This window comes from Procambarus clarkii, chromosome 62 (assembly GCF_040958095.1).
Source record: "Procambarus clarkii isolate CNS0578487 chromosome 62, FALCON_Pclarkii_2.0, whole genome shotgun sequence".
Taxonomy (NCBI): Eukaryota; Metazoa; Arthropoda; class Malacostraca; order Decapoda; family Cambaridae; genus Procambarus; species Procambarus clarkii.
The window spans coordinates 27,385,293-27,404,656 of NC_091211.1; the positions used below are offsets into that span (position 1 = coordinate 27,385,293).

At 48.3% G+C, this 19,364-nt stretch overlaps 1 protein-coding gene across 1 annotated transcript; it reads left to right on the forward strand.

Annotated features, from left to right (window-relative positions):
- Positions 1-9,059: 9,059 nt before the first annotated feature.
- LOC138354372 (uncharacterized) lies at positions 9,060-10,262 on the forward strand. The gene has a single exon (XM_069308546.1). It carries the CDS (start codon positions 9,060-9,062, stop codon positions 10,260-10,262), a length of 1,203 nt encoding a protein of 400 aa, XP_069164647.1.
- The last annotated feature ends 9,102 nt before the right edge of the window (positions 10,263-19,364 follow it).

Consider the following 19,364-nt stretch of genomic DNA (forward strand, 5'->3'; position numbering starts at 1 on the left):
CTCTGATCTGTTCTCCCGTTTCCTTCCCTCCGTCTTTGCTCAGTTTACCCATGCCCCCTAACCCTGACTTTGCTGACCCTGATCCCGACCCTGATATTCTTTAACGTACTCTGTTGCTCTTTCGCCTTTGTTTCTTCCTTGTTCTCTGTTTTTGTCCTTTCTCTTCTCGTCGTTGTCCATTCTTCAATGGAATGTTCGAGGTTATACGCCAATTTCCTCGAACTCCAACTTCTGATTTCGCGGTTTTCGCCCCTTTGTGTCTGTCTCCAGGAGCCGATGCTTGGTGCTCGTCCTGGTCGTTTTCGTGGCTATTCCTTTCTCTCCCCCCCCCCCCAGCCATTGCTGGGGCTTCTAATTCTTCTGCTCTCTTGATTCGGGCTGATGTTCCCTTTGTTCCTTTACTTTTTCCTTCGCCTCTCCATTGTTCTGCTGCTCGTATCTTTGTGGGGAAATGGTACACAGTTTGTTCCATTTATCTCCCCCCGAGTGTTCCGCTCTCTCTTCCTGATTTGAAACACCTCCTAGACTCCTTGCCGGAGCCTGTGCTCCTGCTGGGTGACTTCAATTGTCGTCATTCTCTTTGGGGTGACGTTCTGACGAATACCCGGGGTCGCCTCCTTGAGCCGTTTCTCCTCTCTTCTTCCCTGTCTCTTCTGAATTCTGGTGAGCCCACTCATTTGGACTCTCGGACTCGCACCCTTTCTTGTCTTGATCTTTCTCTCTGCTCTTCTTCTCTTTACTTAGATTTCACGTGGCAGGTTCTTGATGACCTCCATGGAAGTGATCATTTCCCCATTCCTTGTTTCCTTTTTCTCTTTTCGCCCTTCCCTCTCTTTCCCTAGGTGGCAGTTTGCTAAGGCAGACTGGACCCTATTTACCCTCAGTGCTGCTCTCTCTGACCTCTCCCTTCTGCCTCTCTCTCGCGCTCTCCTCCTTTTTCATGACACTGTCTTCAACGCTGCCCTCCGCTCTATTCCTCGCTCTTCCTCTCGGGGTCCACGGAAGTGCGTTCCCTGGTGGAATGCGGACTGTGCTTGGGCTGTCCGCTGTAAGCGTGCAGCCTGGAAGAGGCACCGCCGTAGGCAGACGACCGATTCTTTCTTTCTTTCGGAAAGCGAGTGCGGTGGCCCGTAGGGCCATCCGTATGGCTAAACGTGAATGTTGGGCATCTTATGTCTCAACAATTACGTCCGAAACCCCTCTGGCCCAGATCTGGAAGCGTATCCGCAAGATAGCGGGTAAGTTCGTTCCCGATGTTTCACCGGTCCTTCACCTCCATGATACTCTTGTGGCGGACCCGTTGCAGGTCGCTTCCGAACTGGGTTCCCACTTTTCTTCTGTTAGCTCTGGTCTTCATCTTCCCCTATCATTCCTTCTTCGTAAACCTGTCCTTGAGTCTCGTCCTTTAGATTTCCGCACTCATCTTCAGCTTCCCTATAATGATCCCTTCTCTCTCTCTGAACTTCGTTCTGCTCTGGCCCTCTGCGGTTCTAAGGCGGCGGGCTCCGATGGTATTCATTATGAGATGCTTCGCCATCTCCCTCCGAGCACGTCTCAGTATTTACTGAGTCTGTATAATCGGATCTGGGAGTCGTCGTCAGTCCCTGAGGACTGGCTCGATGCCGTTGTCCTCCCTGTTCGCAAACCGGGGTCTCTGGGTACTTCCCCTAAGGACTTTCGCCCTATTGCTCTCACAAGTTGTGTCTGCAAACTCTTTGAACGTATGGTTAACGTTCGTCTGATGTGGTTCCTGGAACACCATCACCTCCTCTCCCCTTCTCAATTTGGTTTCCGCAAGTGCCGCAGCACGACAGATGTCCTGGTGAACTTGGAGGTCTATATTCGTACTGCTTTTGCTGCGAAGACCTCCGTTGTTGCCGTCCTTTTTGACCTAGAAAAGGCTTACGACACCACTTGGCGTTATCATATCCTGTCTCAACTTCATTCTTTTGGCCTTCGTGGTCATCTCCCTCTCTTTCTCCGCAGCTTCCTCTCTCGTCGTTCCTTTCGGGTGCGCCTTGGTACTGCTCTCTCTCCCTCTTTTCAGCAATACGAAGGTGTGCCCCAGGGTAGTGTTCTGAGCACTACTCTTTTTCTGGTTGCCCTCAATGGTCTTCTTTCCTCTCTTCCTTCTGGTGTCTTCTCCGCTCTCTATGTCGATGATCTTACCCTTTGTTGTCAGGGTGATGATTCGCCTCTCCTTCAACGCCGGCTTCAACTTGCAACTGATGCCGTGTCGTCTTGGCCACAGGTCATGGCTTCAAGTTCTCTACTTCAAAGACTTGTGCTATGACTTTTACGCGGAAACGGGTTGTTCTTCGTCCCTCTTTGTCACTTTATGGTCATCCTCTTGAATACAAAGATTCCGCGAAGCTTTTGGGGTTATTCCTTGACACTCGTTTGTCTTGGTCTCCCCATATCTCTTACCTCCGTGTTGAGTGCTCTAAGGCCCTTACCCTCCTTCGGGTCCTGTCCCATACTTCTTGGGGGGCAGATAGGCGCACTCTCCTTGCTTTACATTCCTCTCTCGTCCTGTCTAAGCTCGATTATGGTTGCCCTGCTTACTCGTCTGCTTCTCCTTCTACTCTTCGCCGTCTTGATGCCTTGCACCATACTGGGTTGCGCCTCAGTTCTGGTGCCTTTCGTTCGACTCCCATCCTTAGCTTGTATGTTGACACTGGCTTCCTGTCTCTCCAGAACCGCCGTGATCGCTACTGTCTTCGCTATCTTGCGCGGTCCTTGCAGCATCCTTCCTCTCGCCTCTGTCGTGCTTTAACTTTTACCCCTCCTGCGGTTCCTGTTCCTCTTCACCACCTCCCTCTTTCTGTCCGGTTATCTCGCCTGCAGGATTCTCTTTCCGTTCGTATTTCTGATGTTTCTCCTCGTGTTGTTCCTTCTTTGCCCCCGTGGAGGGTCCCTCTTCCGCGGTTTTGTACTTCCTTGACCCATATCACTAAAGCTTTTACCCCTCCTACGGTTCTAAAACGCCTTTTCCTCGAGCACTTTTCTTCTCACTCCCGCTCCGTTTCTGTCTTAACCGATGGGTCTAAGTCAGCGGACGGTGTTGGCTACTCTGTTGTTTTTCCTGATCGCACTTATATGTGTCGCTTGCCTCCGGAGACTAGCATCTTTACAGCGGAACTTTATGCTATTCTCTATGCTCTTCGTCTCCTGCTTTCTCGTTGTCAGTCTTCCTTTGTGGTTGTTGTTGAGTCTCGTAGTGCCCTCTTGGCTCTCGGGTCCTTTAATCCAGTTCATCCAGTGGTTGTCGAGATCCAGCATTGGCTGTTTCTCGTTCATAGTAAATTTAAGTCGGTTGAGTTTTGTTGGGTTCCCAGCCATATTGGTGTGTCTTTCAATGAGCGTGCGGATGCTGCCGCCAAGGAAGCTGTCCGCTCTTGTCCCATCTCTCGTAAGGGCATTCCGTATTCCGACTTTTACCCGGTTATCCATTCCTCAGTCCTTACCCGTTGGCAGGCTTCTTGGTTGTCTGTTACTGGTAACAAGCTACGTACTCTTAAATGTTGTGTTTCCTCGTGGCAGTCCTCCTTCCACCGTAACCGGCGGTGGGAAACAGCTCTGGCGAGGTTGCGTATTGGCCATACTCGCTTAACCCATGGTTACTTGATGGAGCGCCGCCCTGCTCCTTATTGTCCTAGTTGCATTGTCCCTCTTACGGTCGTGCATGTCCTTCTTGAATGTCCTGACTTCCAGGACGAGCGTATGTCTTGCTTTCCGACCGTCCCTCGCGGTCACCTGTCCCTCGATAGAATTCTTGGTGACTCGGATACTTTTGATATCGTTCGCCTTATGCATTTTTGTTCTCGTATTGGCATCCTTGGTGATATTTAGCGCCCTCTGATTATTTTGCGTCTTTGATGGTGCTACATAGCCTTCCCGGTTTGGTGCCTTCTTTTGATAATTACTTACTTACTTCATCATACTCCTGCAGAATATGCTGACATGCTCTTAGCTCAATGGTCTAGTGTCTCACAAATTTCTTCCTTACCCCCAGATATACAGCAGCATTTAAGACATACCAACATTAACACAAACTTTAATATTGAAATAGCACGCTCCTCACCAGATTTAACAGATCAGTTTGCTATAACCCCCTTTGAATTAACATCAGCATTAGGAAAACCTAAGCAAACTGCCCCTGGTGAGGATGGTATAACTTATAACATCTTGAGCTTACTGAATGATGTCCCTAGCCACCCTCTGCTTGACCTCTATCAAATGAGTCTCTCACAAGGTATCTTGCCAAAGAAATGGACACAAAGTCTCATAATACCAATTCCTAAACCTAACTCTCAAAAAATCAGACCCATTTCCCTTACATCTTGCATGTGTAAAGTCTTGGAGAGAATTGTTCTCAATCGTGTCATGTTTCAGGTCAAAGAAAAACTGGCCCCAAACCTATATGGGTTCATGCCCAAGTGTAGCACACAAACATGCTTTGCTGAATACTTTGTAAACTCCCAGGATGGGACACAGGCAGCCTTTATTGACCTAAAGTCAGCTTTCGATGTAGCGAATGGTGAAATAATATTAGAGCAACTTGCTGAATTTGGAATCAAAGGTAATCTTCTGAGTTGGATAAAGAGCTACCTATCCAACAGGCGTGCTAGTGTCCTATTTAAAGGAGTTAAAAGTTCAAGAACAGATGCATTCGAACTAGGCACTCCTCAAGGTGGTGTCCTAAGCCCTATGCTCTTCAATATACTTATGCACAAACTTATCCATGACATACCTGTACAACCTACGGAAACTGTTATATGTTATGCTGATGATATTTGTATTATGGCACACAGTAAACCAAGGCTACAAGTGTTACTTGATGCATTCTCCAAGAAAGTAGTAGAATGTGGCCTCATAATCTCTGTTGATAAAACAAGGGTTCTTATTCCCCATTCTCTTCATGCTAACTATACTATTAATGGAGTGCCCGTGGAGACTTGAGTCTTATAAATATCTTGGAGTCGAGGTTAATGATACAAATCTCGTCAGCAACCTGCGTAAAAAACTAGTTGAGCGTCTTAAACCTCTCAGAACTCTTGTTGGCAAAGGATTTGGCATTAACATAAAATATGCTCGTAGTTTTTATATTGCCTTTATACGATCTGTTGTTGATTATTATGCCTTGCATCTTCTTAATTTTTCTCCTAAACAATTACAAGGCCTAGATGTAGTACAGAATGATGCCATGCGCATCATCCTGGGTTGTCCTAGAACTGTCACAATTGTTAACATGAGAAAGGAACTAAACTTACCTTCCATTTACGAAAGAATAGTTCTACTTAGTACTATGTTTTGCGCCAAAACTTTGAAAAATAATGGTCCCCCCAGCTCTATTCAAATTAAATTAAGATCCATTCTAAACAATTCTGACTGTTCCCTCAATCCGCCGCAAAAAGCTCCCTACAGTGTGTGGCTCAGTTGTTGTGCCTATAATCTTCAGAAACTGAATGTATCTCTTAACCCTGATAAAACTGTTCACTATATTCCCCCTTGGAAAGATGTGGAGGTCTCTCTGCATTATACTCCCATCAGTGTAAAACAAATGTATAACACTGACATTTTGAGATGTATAACATTAGAAGCTATTGACAGTCATCTTCAAATTCTCAAACCAACTGAATCCTATGCCTTTACTGATGGCTCTGTGCAGTTAGGCACTGGTAGAACAGGTTGTGCATGTGCAGTGTATAAAGGGAATGAAATGATCATGACTAGTTCACAGAGATTGAACAACTGGGCAAGTACGACACAGACCGAGCTATTGGGTATTTATCTAGCCACTGAATACCTTAAGCTCAATGGTGGTGGAGTGATATTCTGTGACTCTAAAAGTGCTCTGCAGTCCTTAAATAACCCATCACAATGTATGTCTGAAGTAGCTTGTAATATTAAATGGAATGTAATTTTTGCCAATGATAATAACTCTTGTATAAAATTTGTGTGGCTCCCATCCCATGTTGGAGTTGGAAAACATGACTTTGTAGATCAATTGGCCAATGAGGCTTGCAAGAAAGAAAACATTGATTATGACTTTGGACTATCTAATGCAGTTATTAGAAACATACAAATTAAAGAAATTAATTCAGATTTAGAAGAACTAAGAAATGCCCAGAGACCTGAAAGTTGCAGTATTAAAAGTTATGACAAGTTTTGTAATAATAGGTATTTGTATGGTCAGCACAGTAACCGGACCAGGCAATGTGATGTAGTCATTGCGCGAATTCGCCTTGGCTATAGACACATCTGGCAGGTTAGTGAGGCTGAGCCACTACCAGAATATTCAGATTGTAAACTCTGTGATAAAACTTTAATGCATTCACTAGAACACTATATTGATGAATGTGAAACCGTAAAGGACTTTAGACCTCCTGGCCTCGTGTACCACCAACTGTGTAACTATTTTATTGACTCAGGTGTTCTGGACGACATCCTAACAATTTACCCAAAATTTGCTTGTCCATTTTAAAGAATGAAGAACAATTTTTATTTATATTACTTCTAAGCTGCATCACTTATGAACCCATCCCTGCCCTTGTGTGGCAGTGCACATCCCTGCCCTTGTGTGACAGTGCACAGTAGAAAGTTGTTTTCACGTATCCATACATTAAAACATTGATTGTAACAATGATATACATGTGCTTCAGCCTACAGTTTAGACCTATTGTCTTATGTATGACCCTCTGTCCTGCGTGACAGTGAATACTAGCATTATCCTCACTTTAATAAGACCTATCAAAATCCTCAGATTAGGCAAAATTGTAATTAATTTTGTCAATAAAGATGTTAATAATAATGAGTCCGGATTTCTTGGTGTTCACAGTTTTGATCAATATGTTCACCTTCATTTTCAATTCGGCTGTAGTGTCCTTCGTTACCCTTTGGAATTTAGTTTGGTCGGAGAGTATGAGGTTCATTTTTGCCAGATATTCGTCTTTTTTTTAAGAATGACATATTGGCGACTTGTCACCTCTCCTGACGACTATCTCCTTGTTCTCGCAAAGACTCTTAGCTGCCGCTTTGAGCTCGGGAGACAGTATGGTGCTTCTGTACTTGCCTCGCGTCTTTCCTCCTCCTGCAATAAGTTCTGCTTGCAAGGTTCGAACATGTCGTTCAATAGGATCTCCAACTCCACTTTCTGGGCCATCCCACTTGGTCTGGACATAACGTGACAGTTTATACCTAGATTTAAAAAGAGTGATTTGGTCCTCAGTGAGGTTGATTCCAGCAAGGTTTAAGAAGCCATCTCTGGGTCGTGGAATCGCCATAGGTCCTCCAAATAGTGCTGTTAGTTTCTTGATGATCCCGATTTCGGGGCTGTGGCGATGTCGATCTGTAAAGATGTCGAGGTGTTGGTCGATTCGAGTACAGAGGTCTTCGTCGATGTTGGTGTGTCTCCATTGGTCTGTAGCGTGAAGTATTTGTGCTTTGCTGTCGTTGATCTCATTTTCTGCCTTGTGTATCTGATTTCGAATCAGATCTTGGCGATATTTTATCGTGAAGGCTTGGTTTCTTGCTGCTGGGACGTGCGTTTTAATATTAGTATATTTTGGTAGCAATCTTTCTTGTAAACATATGTTGTTGTTTATGATTTTTCATATGAATGAAACTTTCATTCTTATGTTTTCATACCCAATTTATACCCATTGATTCCTGTTCTGGCATAGCTTTGTCTCCTCACCCAAAACTTTTGTACCATATCACCTCACCCAAACCAAGTATAAGTATGATGTATGTTATGTGTAAATTAGTCTTTGAAAATGTAATAAGCATTACGAAACGTGATCAGGCGTCGGACCAAAAATAAAAGAATGAATTTTGTAGAGTTAATTTTTCAATTGCCCTCGACAGTGAAGAAAAACGTAAGAAATATTGAGAAGAGTCGTGTTAGAATTATTAATCTTACCCTTTTGATCATATTTAAGAACATATGTTTACAAGAAAGACTGCTACCAAAATATACTATATACACACACACACACACACATACACACACACATTATATTTGCTGTTTTCTAAGTGTTTGGCAGTTCTCCCATGTAAATTCTTGCATTAAATACTATTTCAAGAGGGTTTTACTGTACCCCTTGCTGCTGTCTGTCGTGCCGAGGGGGGAGTGTCTGCTGGGACACGCTGTCTGCTCTCTCAGGTGTGTCTTCGTCTCAACAAGAGTGTCACCTGAGTGTCACCTGAGTGTCACCTGTGTGTCACCTGTCACCTGAGTGTCACCTGTCACCTGAGTGTCACCTGTCACCTGAGTGTCACCTGAGTGTCACCTGAGTGGGTGACAGTGACCTCGACACCGCCAGTGGCAGCAGTCGCAGCTCCCACAACAGACGGCTGCGTCATGTAACATTGACATAAGAACATTAACAATGAACCTGGATAACCATTTGGCAATTTGTTCTGATCTATTACGAAGAGAACAGTACTCTGCGCTGTTAACTATCAGGAGTTAACTGTGGCCCTGCAGCAGCAAGCAGCTGCTCTAACCCCTGCACTTCTAGTGGGCTTCGTTCTCGACTCGTAATCACAGAGCCCGGGTTCAATTACAGGGCGAGATTGAAATGGCTGGGCACTTTCCCTTTACCTAATGCACCTGTTCAATACCCGGATTTAAGGTCGGCCCGAGGAGCCGGTCAGCCGAGCGGACAGTACGCTGGACTTGTGATCCTGTGGTCCCGGGTTCGATCCCGGGTGCCGGCGAGAAAAAATGGGCAGAGTTTCTTTCACCCTATGCTCCCTGTTACCTAGCAGTAAAATAGGTACCTGGGTGTTAGTCAGCTGTCACGGGCTGCTTCCTGGGGGTGGAGGCCTGATCGAGGACCGGGCCGCGGAAACACTAAAGCCCCGAAATCATCTCAAGATAACCTCAAGATAAGATAACTATGGTGGAGTTGCACCTTGAGAAAGGTCCGTAGGTCGACCTTGAAGGACCTCAATACAGGTCTAAATAAATATATATAATTTTTTATATAAACAGGCTTCCTGTCCCCGTCAACGGGAAGAATTATTATAAGGACAAGAGGGAGGGCGGGTATATGGTACCATGGCTCTGTTGGACCTTCCCGGGCACCAGCAGGAGGCACTCTGTTGACCTGGTGCCACAGGTTGACCTGGTGCCACAGGTTGACCTGGTGTCTCAGGTTGACCTGGTGCCACAGGTTGACCTGGTGCCACAGGTTGACCTGGTGCCACAGGTTGACCTGGTGCCACAGGTTGACCTGGTGCCACAGGTTGACCTGGTGCCTCAGGTTGACCTGGTGCCTCAGGTTGACCTGGTGCCTCAGGTTGACCTGGTGCCTCAGGTTGACCTGGTGCCTCAGGTTGACCTAGTGCCTCAGGTTGACCTGGTGCCTCAGGTTGACCTGGTGCCTCAGGTTGACCTAGTGCCTCAGGTTGACCTGGTGCCTCAGGTTGACCTGGTGCCTCAGGTTGACCTGGTGCCTCAGGTTGACCTGGTGCCTCAGGTTGACCTGGTGCCTCAGGTTGACCTGGTGCCTCAGGTTGACCTGGTGCCACAGGTTGACCTGGTGCCACAGGTTGACCTGGTGCCTCAGGTTGACCTGGTGCCTCAGGTTGACCTGGTGCCACAGGTTGACCTGGTGCCACAGGTTGACCTGGTGCCACAGGTTGACCTGGTGCCACAGGTTGACCTGGTGCCACAGGTTGACCTGGTGCCACAGGTTGACCTGGTGCCACAGGATGACCTGGTGCCACAGGTTGACCTGGTGCCACAGGTTGACCTGGTGCCACAGGTTGACCTGGTGCCACAGGTTGACCTGGTGCCACAGGTTGACCTGGTGCCACAGGTTGACCTGGTGCCTCAGGTTGACCTGGTGACACAGGATGACCTGGTGCCACAGGTTGACCTGGTGCCACAGGTTGACCTGGTGCCTCAGGTTGACCTTGTGACACAGGTTGACCTGGTGCCACAGGTTGACCTTGTGACACAGGTTGACCTTGTGACACAGGTTGACCTTGTGACACAGGTTGACCTGGTGCCACAGGTTGACCTGGTGCCTCAGGTTGACCTGGTGCCACAGGTTGACCTGGTGCCTCAGGTTGACCTGGTGACACAGGTTGACCTGGTGCCTCAGGTTGACCTTGTGACACAGGTTGACCTGGTGCCTCAGGTTGACCTGGTGCCACAGGTTGACCTGGTGCCACAGGTTGACCTGGTGCCTCAGGTTGACCTTGTGACACAGGATGACCTGGTTCCTCAAGTTGACCAAACAACCTGAAAGTGAACTAAATGATTTAAGTATTAAGAAACTTGCAAGTAACTTCACTCACTTTCAAGCTAATATGACCTTTCCGGCAAAGGAAGCTGCGTGTTCGAGAAAGTAATGCTTTGCAATGGTTGCAACCTAATTATATACAAAGTGCAATGGCATGCCTGGCGAGCACAAAAACTCAGTCTTGCAAGGATGGCATTATACCGCGTAAATTTTGTAAATAACAAGATGGCGGCAAATTAGTACAGGTGTCATCCCCTGTCTTGGCAGGATATGAAGGGCACAACTTGAGCACCGTCGTTGGTGACGACATCAATCACCAGTCACACACTGTAACACACACCAGTCACACACTGTAACACACACCAGTCTCACACTGTAACACACCAGTCACACACTGTAACACACCAGTCACACACTGTAACACACACCAGTCACACACTGTAACACACCAGTCACACACTGTAACACACCAGTCACACACTGTAACACACACCAGTCACACACTGTAACACACCAGTCACACACTGTAACACACACCAGTCACACACTGTAACACACCAGTCACACACTGTAACACACACCAGTCACACACTGTAACACACACCAGTCACACACTGTAACACACCAGTCACACACCAGTCACACACTGTAACACACCAGTCACACACTGTAACACACCAGTCACACACCAGTCACACACTGTAACACACACCAGTCACACACTGTAACACACACAGTGTTAAACTGTACGGAGGGAGGTGGTTGGTGTGTGGAAAAAGAAGAGAGAGGAGTGACAGACATTTTCATACGTTGGTGAGGTTGGTGAGGTTGGGGAAAAAAACAAAAGTGTGAGTGACACACATACACCCCCCCCCCCAGTAAATGTAAAGTGATGGAAATGGGAACAAGAACCAGGAGCCAGCCAGGAGACCAGGAGCCAGCCAGGAGACCAGGAGCCAGCCAGGAGACCAGGAGCCAGCCAGGAGACCAGGAGCCAGCCAGGAGACCAGGAGCCAGCCAGGAGACCAGGAGCCAGCCAGGAGACCAGGAGTCAGCCAGGAGACCAGGAGCCAGCCAGGAGACAGTCCACGAAGAAGGTAAACAACCTTGCCCTACACCGACGCGAGACAAGGACCTGGGAGTGGAGATAACACCTCACCTCAGAGGCCCAGAGGCTCATAAATAAGATAACATCAGCAACATACGCTGCACTAGCAACAGTCACAACATTCACGGACCTTAATAAGGAGGCATTTAGATCGCTGTTCACTACCTACATAAGACCAGTTTTAAAGTATGCATCCCCATCCTGGAGTCCCCATCTAAACAAACAACAAATTCGTAAAAGGTTCAAAAGCTTGCAACAAGGCTCGTCACAGAAATTGCAGAAGATGACGGTATGAAGAGAAACTGAAGGAACTAAACCTGACGACGCTAGGAAAAATAGAGGGGAACGTGATAGAGACGTATAAAATACTTAGGGAACTAACAGTGGAACAAATCCACAAGGGTTGTGACGAAGGTTCAGACCTGCGTCCAAGAGCATCCCAAACGCTGCCTTAATTGACTGAGCTACGACATGGTATAAGAATTGCAACCAGAAATTCTACTGAATTTACTTGGATCCTGCAGCCTCTCCAAGACACAAACCAGGATTTTACACAATTCCCCCCATGCACTCGAGAAACCGCTCGAATACACATTTCCCCCATGCTCCAAATTATGTTACGGCCCTCTCGGGACGCAACGGGGTTCTCACTCTGATGTTGTTAGAGGAAGATATAAGTATCCGTTCCCAAGCCAGTAGGGGCTATCAAGGGATGAGATCCGTGACGCAAGTAACTTAAAGGGAGTAGGGAAAGAAAGCTAAGAACTTAATATAATATAATCTTCACCATCACCATTTAAATATATAAAATAATAGAGTACACAAGCGGGAGGGGTATTAACACTTTACAAAGGGGATCATGCACAAACTAGTCTTCTGCTGAAGACTCTTGATTAAGAAGCTAGGTGCCGAGTCCGCGGTGCTTTCTTCGTGGCCTCAAGACGTGTCCTCTGAGAACGCCGAGCCTACCCTGGCCACAGGTCAGCCACAACACAGGTCCACTGGGGGCACCGTCGTGGAGGCCGTCAACCACACGTCCAGCAGGTCTGCTGGCAGGTACTGAGCCACCAAGGCTGGTACGGCCACTCCACGAACGATAAAAGGGGTATGCCCTAGACAGGAGTCTCGTGTGATATCACCAATCACCCTCCTGTCCTCAATACCCCAGTGGATTATCGTCTCCAACCGTCGGTCCCGGGTAAATCCTTCCACTGCCACTCCACTGGCAGGCTTAACACACCACAGTGTTCTTCCGGGGGGACGACGTCACAACAACTGCAGCAAACTTCAAGGTATGGAGACTGGCTGCCTCGGGTAGACTGACGTATGACGTATGTTCGAATCCTCATCACGGCCCTTGTGGATTTGTTCATTTGATACATCATGCTATTGTGATTTCTGTGTGTAGTGACAGTGGAAAAAATAGTTAATATTTACAATGAATACCAATGAAACAAGAAGCTGATGTTAGAGGTTGAATTATGAGGAAATGTTAAGGAACTAGACCTCACTACCCAGGCTAAACCCCCTCTCTGTCCTGCTCGTTGATGCCGTATAGAGGCTTGGTGGGCGGCTGCCAGAGTGTAATGCTCCTTGGGACAGTCCTCTGTCCTTTTGTAGCCTTGTGCTCCTGCTGCTGTCCTCACAAATTTTGTTGGATGCCTTTTCCTTTTCTTTTTGTTTCGTTTTTCTCCCCCCTCTTCTCCTTTCTCGTTGTCATTTCCTGCTGACGTTGTGCCTGTTTTGATAGTTCTTTTGGCCTTATTTTGTTTTGACGCCCGGGTGTTTGAGGAGGCATATTCTTGCACCCGTAGAACTGTAGTACCCAACGTCTAGGACGAGGGGAACCTTTTATTGTCAATCCTCCCTTCGTCACTGAACCCGATCTCGACGGACTGACGGTTCTGAGGGTGGCGTTTGTGGGGCGTATACTTACGACGCATCCCTAGGGGGCCCCGGTATGATCGGCGATAGCTTCTTGTTGGGCGTCCTGCCTCTAATTGTGGCTTCATGGTGGGTGTGGGAGCACATTCGAGAATGAAAGTGTTTCTTTTCGTATTTATGTTAATGAATGTTGCTCTTGTACCCTCTCAGGCTCGTGGGGTGGACGACCAAGCCCCGAGTCGGACTGTATTGGAAAACCGGTCTCTGTAGTCCCCACTGCATTGGGCCCCCGACCTTGCTCCTCTTTTGACCCTCCTGACTACTCCCCTTGGCTCCCCACCCTCCTCTGTGGTTGGGTCGAGCTACAAGCCCCCAGTGGTGACCACCTCGTTCCCTGGCACGGCCTAGACTCTAGTTGTGACTACTGTGCCTTTTAACCCCTCTCTCTCTGGGGGTTCTCAATGCCGTCCTCGACACGGCCCCACTTGCTCGATTCCTTCCTATACTGATGCGTATCATGCCTTGTATGGTCCCGCTTCATGGGCCAAATACTTTGATCTCCTCCCTCTTGTTTCTGCGCCTCCTGACCATTTCTCCCTCCATAGGCACCGTGTTGATTCCATAGATGTCTGTTACTTTCCACCCCACCCGTCTCGGTACGCGTGTCGTTGCTGCTCCTTCTTAGGATGCAGCCTCTCGCTTGGCCGCCTTGTCCTGCCTTGGCGAGACCCCTGTTCGGGTCTCCAAGAACGCTCGGTTGAATGCCAGTGTTGGCAATATTCTCCTTCCACCCCATGTTGCTACTGGTGTTCGGAATCTCCAGGACTGTCACGAAGATATTCGTTATGTCCTTGATGCCCATGGCCATTCTGTCCTCCAGGTAGACTTGTTTACTCGTCCCCCTCGTGGTCATCGCCGTCAACCCCTTCGGGTTGTGAAGATTACCCTGGATATTAGGACCCTTCCGCTCTCTGTCATTCTTGCTGGTGCCAGGTGCTCTGTCCAGGAGTACATTCCCTCTCCTCGGCTTTGTAATAAGTGCTGGAGGTTTGGGCATGGTGCCCTCCGTTGCTCTGGAGGGCACTGTCTCTCTCTGTCCTTTGTGTGGGGGTGAAGATCACTCTAAGTCGGAGTGCATTTCTCCCCAGGCTTGCTGCTGCGGTGAGGCCCACTCACCGCAATTGTATACACACACTTCTCCCGTGTGTGTATACATTACAAGCTTGAGGCAGCCATCCTCAACTTGAAGCACCGGGAGCGTTTGTCTTTTCCTGAGGCGAGGTGCCAAGTTCGCCGGCTCCCACCTTATGTTAATGTCTCTTATGCTCGTGTGTTGCGCTCTTCCTCTCCTCGTCCTTCCCACCTTCCTCAGACTCACAACCGTTTCCGGGCCTTGGACCCTGATACACCCACCGCCCCCTCTGTTCATTTGAGTTCTCTCCCAAAGGGTCCTCTTCCTCCTCTTGGTCCTCTGTCTGGGATTCCCCTTCTTTCTGCCCAGTCTGTTATGTCTCCTGTGTCTTCTTCCTCGTCTCCCTCCGATCCTTCTCCTTCGTCTATTGGCTCTCCATGCCGCCTGTCAGTACGGCGGATGTCTATCGCTCTCCCAACGGCCGTTGTGTATGCTCTCGTTCAGCTTCTCATGTTCAGACGCTGGAAATCATTGCCCAGTACGTAGTTGTTGGGACACCTGTCTCTTTGAGTCAGAAGCGTAAGCCTGGCTCCTCTCCTTCCTCCTCCCCGGTGGGTGAAAAGGCTTCGTTTTCTTCCTCGCCCCCTACTTCTAACTCTCCTCCGTCCCCTCCCGTTTCGGTGGTTTCGCCCCCTATTCCTGCTATGGAGGTCTCTTTGGCCCCCGCTTCCCTCTCGGTTGGTGCCCTTGCTGAGGTGCATCCCCTGGTTTCTGCCCCTCCTCCTGCTGTCCTTGACCCTCAGTTTTTCCTCCCCTCTTCCACCTCGGGACCCTACTCGTCCATCCCTGGTCGGTCCTCTAGCTACTTTCCATCCTTCTTTTCTCAGTTTACCCATGCCCCCTAACCCTGACTTTGCTGACCCTGACCCTGATCCTGTACTTCTTTAATATTCTGTGTTCCCCTTTTGCCTTTGTTTCTTTGTTGTTCTCTGTTGCTGTCCTTCCTCCTCTCGTCGATGTGTGTTCTTCAATGGAACGTTCGAGGTTATTTCGCCATTTCCTTGAACTCCAGTTTCTGATTTCGCGGTTTTTGTCCCTTTGTGTCTGTCTCCAGGAGCCGATGCTTGGGGGCTCGTCCTGGTCGCTTTCGTGGCTATTCCTTTCTCTCCCCCCCCCCCAGCTGTTGCTGGGGCTTCTAACACTTCTGCTCTCTTGATTCGCTCTGATGTTCCCATTGTCCCCTAACTTTTTCCTTCGCCTCTCCATTGTTCTCCTGCTCGTATCTTTGTGGGGAAATGGTACCCCGTTTGTTCCATTTATCTCCCCCCGAGTGTCCCGCTTTCTCTTTCAGATCTGAAACACCTCCTGGACTCCTTGCCGGAGCCTGTGCTCCTGCTGGGTGATTTCAATTGTTGTCATTCCATTTTGGGGTGATGTTCTGACGAACACCCGGGGTCGCCTTCTTGAGCCGTTCATCCTCTCTTCTTCCCTGTCTCTTCTGAATTCTGGTGAGCCCATGTATTTGGACTCTTGAACTCGCTTCCTTTCCTGTCTTGATCTTTCTCTTTGCTCGTCTTCTCTTTACTTAGATTTCACGTGGCAGGTTCTTGATGACCTCCATAACAGTGACCATTTTCCCATCCTTGTTACCTTTTTCTCTTTTCACCCTCCCCTCTCCTTACCTAGGTGGCAGTTTGCTAAGGCAGACTGGAACCTCTTTACCCTCAGTGCTGCTCCCTTCTGCCTCTCCCTCGCTCTCTCCTCCTTTTTCATGACACCGTCTTCAACGCTGCCCTCCGCTCTATTCCTCGCTCTTCCTCTCGGGGCCCACGGAAGTGCATTCCCTGGTGGAATACTGACTGTGGTCCGGCTGTCCGCTGTAAGCATGCAGCCTGGAAGAGAGACCGCCGCCGGCTGACGGTCGATTCTTTTCTTTTATTTTGGAAGGCGAGTGTGGTGGCCCGTAGGGCCGTCGGTACAGCTAAACGTGAATGTTGGGCTTCGTATGTCTACACCATTACGTCCGAAACTCCTCTGCCGCAAATCTGGAAGCGTATCCGCAAGATAGTGGGTAAGTTCGTTCCCGATGTCTCACCGGTCCTTCACCTTCGTGGTACTCTTGTTGTGGACCCGTTGCAGGTCGCTACTGAATTGGGTTTCCACTTTTCTTCTGTTAGCTCTGGTTTTCATCTTCCCCAATCTTTCCTTCCTCGTAAACCTGTCCTTGAATCTTGTCCTTTGGATTTTTGTACTCATCTTCGCCCTCCCTATAACGATCCCTTCTCTCTCTCTCTGAACTTCGGTCTGCCCTGGCTCTCTGCGGTTCTACGGCAGCGGACTCCAATGGCATTCATTATGAGATGCTTCACCATCTTCCTCCATGCACGTCTCAGTATTTACTGAGTCTGTAAAATCGGATCTGGGAGTCGTCAGTCCCTGAGGACTGGCTCGATGCCGTGGTCCTCCCTGTTCGCAAACCAGGGTCTCTGGGAACATCTTTGAAGGACTTTCGCCCTATTGCCCTCACAAGTTGTGTCTGCAAACTCTTTGAACGTATGGTTAACGTTCGTCTGATGTGGTTCTTAGAACACCATCACCTCCTCTCCCCTTCTCAATTTGGTTTCCGCAAGTGCCGCAGCACGACAGATGTCCTGGTGAACTTGGAGGTCTATATTCGTACTGCTTTTGCTGCGAAGACCTCCGTTGTTGCTGTCCTTTTTGACCTGGAAAAGGCTTACGACACCTCTTGGCGATATCATATTCTATCCCAACTTCATTCTTTTGGCCTTCGTGGTCATCTCCCTCTCTTTCTCCACAGCTTCCCCTCTCATTTCTTTTGGGTGAGTCTTGGTACCGCTCTCTCTGCCTCTTTTCAGCAATACAAAGGTGTGCCCCAGGGTAGTGTTCTGAGCAATACTCTTTTTCTGGTTGCCCTCAATGGTCTTCTTTCGTCTCCTCACTTCCTTCTGGTGTCTTCTCCGCGCTCTATGTCGATGATCTTACCCTTTGGTGTCAGGGTGATGATTCGCCTCTCATTCAATGCCGGCTTCAACTTGCGATTGATGCCGTGTCGTCTTTGGCCACCGATCTTGGCTTCAGGTTCTCTACGTCTAAGACTTGTGCTAAGACTTTTACTCGGAAGCGTGTCATTCCTTGTCCTTCTTTGTCGCTTTGGTCACCCCCTTGAATACAAAGATTCCGCTAAGCTACTGGGGTTGATTTTTATCACTCGTTTGTCTTGGTCACCCCATATCTCTTACCTCCGTGTTGAATGCTCTAAGGCCCTTACCCTCCTTCGGGTATTGTCCCATACTTCTTGGGGAGCAGATAGGCGCACTCTACTCGCTTGACATTCCACTCTCGTCCTGTCTAAGCTCGATTATGGTTGCCCTGCTTACTTGTCTGCTTCTCCTTCTACTCTTCGCCATCTTGATGCTTGGCACCATACTGGGTTGCGCCTCAGTTCTGGTGCCTTTCGTTCGACTCCCGTCCTCAGCTTGTATGTTGACCCTGGCTTCCTATCTCTCCAGGACTGCCGTGCTCGCTATTGTTTTCGCTATCTTGCGCGGTCCTTGCAACATCCTTCCTCTCGCCTCTGTCGTGCTTTAACTTTTGCCCCTCCTGCGGTTCCTGTTCCTCTTCACCCCCTCCCTCTTTCTGTCCGGTTATCTCGCTTACAGGATTCTCTTTCAGTTCGTATTTCTAATATTTCTCCTCGTGTTGTTCCTTCTTTGCCGCAATGGAGAGTCCCCCTTCCGCAGTTTTGTACATCCTTAGCCCGCATCTCAAAAGCTTTTACCCCTCCAACGGTTCTAAAACGCCTTTTCCTTGAGCACTTTTCTTCTCACTCCCACTCCGTTTCTGTCTTCACCGATGAGTCTAAGTCTGCGGATGGTGTTGGCTACTCTGTTGTTTTTCCTGATTGCACTTATATGTGTCGCTTGCCTCCGGAGACTTGCATCTTCACAGCGGAACTTTATGCTATTCTCTATGCTCTCCGTCTCCTGCTTTCTCATTGTCACTCTTCCTTTGTAGTTGTTGTTGACTCTCGTAGTGCCCTCATGGCTCTCAGGTCCTTTAATCCGGTTCATCCAGTAGTTGTCGAGATCCAGCATTGGTTGTTTCTTATTCACAGTAAATTCAAGTCGGTTGAGTTTTGTTGGGTTCCCAGCCATATTGGTGTGTCTTTAAATGAGCGTGTGGATGCTGCCGCCAGGGAGGCTGTCCGCTTTTGTCCTATCTCTCGTAAAGGTATTCCTTATTCCGACTTTTACCCGGTTATCCATTCCTCCATCCTTACCCATTGGCAGGCTTGTTGGTCGTCTGTTACTGGTAACAAACTGCGTTCTCTTAAAAGTTTTGTGTCCTCGTGGCCGTCCTCCGACCACCGTAACCGGCGATGGGAAATGGCTCTGGCGAGGTTGCATATTGGCCATACTCGCTTAACTTATGGTCACTTGATGGGTTGCCGGCTTGCTGCTTATTGTCCTAATTGCATTGTCCCTCTTACGGTCGTGCATATCCTTGTTGAATGTCCTGACTTCCGGGACGAGCGTGTGTCTTGTTTTCCGACCGTCCCCCGCGGTCGCTTGTCTCTCGATAGTGTTCTTGGTGACTCGGATACTTTTGATATCGTTCGCCTTATGCGTTTCTGTTCTCGTATTGGCATCCTTGGTGATATTTAGCGCCTTCTGATTATCCCGCACATTTGATGGTGCTACACAGCCTTCCCGGTTTGGTGCCTTCTTTTGATAATTACTTACTTACTTGCCACTAGGCTCGTCACAGAATTGCAAAAGATGATGGTATGAAGAGAAACTGAAGGAACTAAACCTGACGACGCTAGAAAAATAGCGGGGAACATGATAGAGACGTATAAAATACTTAGGGAACTGACAGTGGAAAAATAGTTAATGTTTACAATTAATACCAATGAAACAAGAAGCGTATGTTAGAAGTTGAAATATGAGGAAATGTTAAG